The sequence below is a fragment of the Priapulus caudatus genome, unplaced genomic scaffold, assembly GCF_000485595.1.
Source record: "Priapulus caudatus unplaced genomic scaffold, Priapulus_caudatus-5.0.1 Scaffold536, whole genome shotgun sequence".
Classification (NCBI taxonomy): domain Eukaryota; kingdom Metazoa; phylum Priapulida; class Priapulimorpha; order Priapulimorphida; family Priapulidae; genus Priapulus; species Priapulus caudatus.
The window spans coordinates 147,684-152,524 of NW_014577597.1; the positions used below are offsets into that span (position 1 = coordinate 147,684).

A 4,841-nucleotide genomic window follows, 5' to 3' on the forward strand; every position below is an offset into this window, starting at 1 on the left:
GGTCGAAACCCCGCGTGACCTTTATGTACCTGTCTATAAAGGACACTTTAAGGGGTCGAAACCCCGCGTGACCTTTATGTACAGGTTCGACTGAACATCTAGATGCAGCTGAGAATCAAACGCTGGCTGTAGACACTCACTGTACAGGCTGAGCAGCTTCTGAGCATGACGCCGGGCTTGCACACACACTGCCCACCGACCGGGTCACACAGCGTCCGCGGCACAGTTCCCGCTGGAGCACAGTCACACCTCACTACGAGCCAGAATACATGATACACGAAACGTGAATAAAACAGTGGCACAGCTGCGGCGATGGATGGCCGATGATTACGTCAGCAACGACCTAATCGCCCTTTTATATACATATTTCTGCTCGCGTTTCAATTATCACCGATGTATTTATATATTCCCCATCACAGATCTCACAGCGAAATATTACTTTTTCTAAGACGTACACGAAAATTGTATAATAATAATAATAATATTGATAATAAATAAGAATAAGAATAAGAATAATAGAGGTCAATAATTAAATGTAATAAATGTACTAAGCAAATAGAATAAAGCACGCCGTTACTTACGAGAAGCTCCGTCAAAGAAATCCGCCATGAGGGCAAACTCATGACGAGAGCAGTTCAAATCATCCCTGGCCATTAGATCAAGGCTGATGGATGCAGCCAAACACTCGCTGTAGATAGCTTCCCTATCTTGATCTGCCTCACGGAAAAGCCTCAAATCGCTCACAATCGGCATCAGCACAATCTGAGTATTGAAGAAGACCAGACACATATATGATCATGAACGTGTTGAGCAAAACAGCATAGTGCATGCGAAAATTATCAACATAACAATAAATAACACGTTGTATTACGGTACTTCTTTAGGATGAGGATATATACAGAATATTGATATTGTAATAGATCACGCACTCTCTTTCGGAATGTATAACTGGGTTTGGAAATTTTTTCGTAATCTTATTACGTTGGTGTTCTCAGATATTCAGACATCGTTTACCGTGGTTAGTTACATAATCTATATCTATAAATCGATATTATGATTGGTTATTATTGTGGTGTATTATTGGTTATAACAGGTGGTATGCATGATAAAACAAGTTAAGGTACGTTAAAGTTAGGGTTATAAGGTTCCAATACAGAAATCAGTCTTATCTCATGACAGCCCCGCATGTTAATGTCCTCGTTTACATACAGTAACAGATATCAGCCACATTTTACGAAATGCGAACTTGCGCATCGCTAACACATTGGTTACATGCAGTTGAAATCAGTCAGTTATTGCAGACAACTGGATCCATAAGGTTGCATATTCGCACGTGTACACTAAACTAATCGTTGAAACTGCAAAAGCGGAGTATTGGCGGAGGTGATGCGAGGCGACAAACCTTCGAGGCACTCGTCACAGTTTTCTCCCGCAGTAGCTCCCCTGCAGACGCACTCTCCCGTCTGCTTGTCGCACACTTCGGCCATCGTGCCGTTTACGTCGCAGCCGCAAGGCTCGCAGCCGTCCAGCGTCAAATTAAAGAACCTACGCGGAGTCCAGACAAATATTAACCACCATTTACCAGCGAATATCTGGCAAGTCTGCAATGGCAGGTTTCTGGTTGTTCTACCATGTCGTAACTGTATCATTTAAGAATTTAGGTACTACTTCAGATAGTAATCACTGGCCATGATTTATTTGCATAATCATAAACGACGATGTGTGAATGGGATCGGATTTCATAAGGGTGAGCTTCAATAAATCCATCACCTCGAGTGGTTGGCAGGCAGAACTATGCAATTCTAGGCAAAACTAGGTCATAGGACGTTCTAAAGATGATGTTAGGTAACGACGTGCCGCAAAGTCAACATTTTTGTGCGCTTGCGTGAAAACATCTACCAATTGGTTTAGCTTGTCAGTTGACTGAGCAGCAGCAACAGCAAAATGTCCGAGCAGAGTGAGGTTATCTAACTTAGAGCAGTAAATCTCTACAGGTCGCCCATAGGTAAATATAGCTACGCTGCATGCACATGATAAACATCAAGAGCTAATAATACCTATTAGTATTACCTATGGTATTATTAGCTCTCGTAAACATGCATAGCAGAAAGCTGAAGGTGCTTACCCATCCGCACAACGATCGCATGCCAATCCACCCACACCCGGTTTACAGTTGCACTGGCCAGAGTCTTCACAGACGCTGTCCAGTGAGTAATCTTCATTGCATTCACATTGGACACAACCATCACCTGAAAAACAAATATATATTTATCATTTTAACAAAAAGCTGTAGTGAAAATGCAATTAACAGTAACCATACTAATTATACAGTGAATACTGTTACTATATAGTTTACTAATTATTACTTTCATAGGTAAAGTTTAAACACAGAGCGCACTGTGGAATATTCATTGGACACCTTTCTACGTAAACGCAGGCATTAAAAAACAATCGGTTAACTTGCAAACTGTGGTATTTGTAAAAGAATTTAAGTTTATAATAGCACGTTCGCGTCTGCGTATTGCGCATGCCATACACTTGCCTGTAAACTTTCCATAGTAACCGGGTGCGCACTGGTCGCATCTTTGCTGCTGGACGTTGTCTTTACACGAACACTGTCCAGTCGTGGCATCGCACTGCATGTCGCGTGACCCCATTTCATCACACTCACATGGCAGACAGCCCTCCACTGTACCGAATCCATAATGATTAGCCTGTGGATGGAGCGGTCGCGACAAATATCATTATAATAGCCAATAATGTAGTCACCTGGCATGAAGTTAAACCTGCGTTCGTCGACACTTGTCTATAGAACGAACACCTGTCTGTAAAGGACACTAAATTGTCTTTTAACAAACACCTGTCTATAAAAGACACTAAGAGGTCTATTTAACAAAAACACCGGTAATACAAGCCAAGGGTTCTTTTAACAAACACCTGTCTATAAAGAACACTAAGAGGTCGTTTAAGCAAACACCCCGTAATAAACACAAGGGTTCTTTTAAGCAAACACCTGTCTTATAAAAGACACTAAAGAGGTCTTTTAACAAAAACACCTGTAATAAGCACAAGGGTTCTTTTAACAAACACCTGTCTATAAAGGACACTAAGAGGTCGTTTAACAAACACCTGTAATAAGCACAAGGTGTTCTTTTAACAAACACCTATCTATAAAGGACACTAAGAGGTCGTTTAACAAACACCTGTAATTAAACACAAGGGTTCTTTTAACAAACACCTATCTATAAACGACACTAAGAGGTCGTTAACAAACACCCGTAATAAACACAAGGTTCTTTAACAAACACCTATCTATAAAGGACACTAAGAGGTCGTTTAACAAACACCCGTAATAAACACAAGGGTTCTTTTAACAAACACCTGTCTATAAAGGACACTAAGAGGTCGTTTAACAAACACCCGTAATAAACACAAGGGTTCTTTTAACAAACACCTGTCTATAAAGGACACTAAGGGGTCGAACCCCGCGTGACCTTTATGTACGGTTCGACTGAACATCTAGATGCAGCTGAGAATACAAACGCTGGCTGTAGACACTCACTGTACAGTGGCTGACAACTTCTGAGGCATGACGCCGGGCTTGCACACACACTGCCCACCGACCGGTCCACACAGCGTCCCGCGGCACAAGTTCCGCCGCTGGAGCACAGTCACTACCTCACTACGAGCCAGAATACATGATACACGAAAACGTGAATAAAACAGTGGCACAGCTGCACAGCGAATGGATGGCGCGATGATTACGTCAGCCAACGACCTACCTAATCGCCCTTTTATATACATATTTCTGCTCGCGTTTCAAATTATCACCGATGTATTTATATAATTCCCCATCACAGATCTCACAGCGAAAATATTACTTTTTCTAAGACGTTATACGAAAATTGTATAATAATAATAATAATAATATTGATAAATAAATAATAATAAAGAATAAGAATAATAGAGGTCAATAATTAAATGTAATAAATGTACTAAGGCGAAATAGAAAAAGCCACGCGCGTTACTTACGAGAAGCTCCGTCAAAGAAATCCGCCATGAGGGCAAACTGCATGACGAGAAGCAGTTCAAATCATCCCTGGCCATTAGATTCAAGGCTGATGGATGCAGCCAAAACTCGCTGTAGATAGCTTCCCTATCTCGATCTGCCTCACGGGAAAAGCCTCAAATCGCTCACAAAATCGGCATCAGCACAATCTGAGTATTGAAGAAGACGCAGACACATATATGATCATGAACGTGTTGAGCCAAAACAGCATAGTGCATGCGAAAATTATCAACCATAACAATAATAACACGTTGTATTACGGTACTTCTTTAGGATGAGGATATATCAGAATATTGAATATTGTAATAGATCACGCACTAGCCTCTTTCGGAATGTATAACTGGGTTTGAAATTTTTCGTATCTTATTACGTTGGTGTTCTCAGATATTCAGACATCCTTTACCGTGGTTAGTTACATAATCTAATATCTAAAATCGATCTAATCTCTCTCGTCTCTCTCTGTTCTCTCGTCTCGCAATCATCTTCCTCTCTACTCATCTCTCGTCTCTCTCTCATCCACTCTCCTCTCTCTCGCTCTCTCGTCATCATCTCTTCTCTCTCTCGTCTCTGTCTCCTGTCTCTTCTCTCTGCTCTCTCTCTCTCTCTCTCTACTCTCGTCTCATCTCTCTCTCTCTCCTGCTCTCTCGTCTCTCCTCTCGTCTCCTCTCTGCTCTCTCTCTCTCATCTCCTCTCTCTCTCTCTCTCTTCTCTCCTCTTCTCTTCTCTCTCTCCTCCTCTCCTCTCTCTCTCTCTCCTACTCTCTCCCTCTCTC

General features: G+C 41.7%; 1 protein-coding gene across 1 annotated transcript in view; it reads right to left on the bottom strand.

Annotated features, from left to right (window-relative positions):
- LOC106811413 (laminin subunit gamma-1-like) overlaps positions 1-2,234 on the bottom strand; it is a gene marked incomplete at its 3' end in the record, with an annotated part of 12,705 nt that extends 10,471 nt beyond the window's left edge. The window contains exons 1-2 of the mRNA XM_014815001.1: positions 2,126-2,234; positions 1,403-1,545 (exon numbers count right to left, since the gene is read on the bottom strand). Coding sequence (XP_014670487.1) covers positions 1,403-1,487 — 85 coding nt within the window. The remainder of the gene's footprint in view (positions 1-1,402; positions 1,546-2,125) is intronic.
- Positions 2,235-4,841: the final 2,607 nt, after the last annotated feature.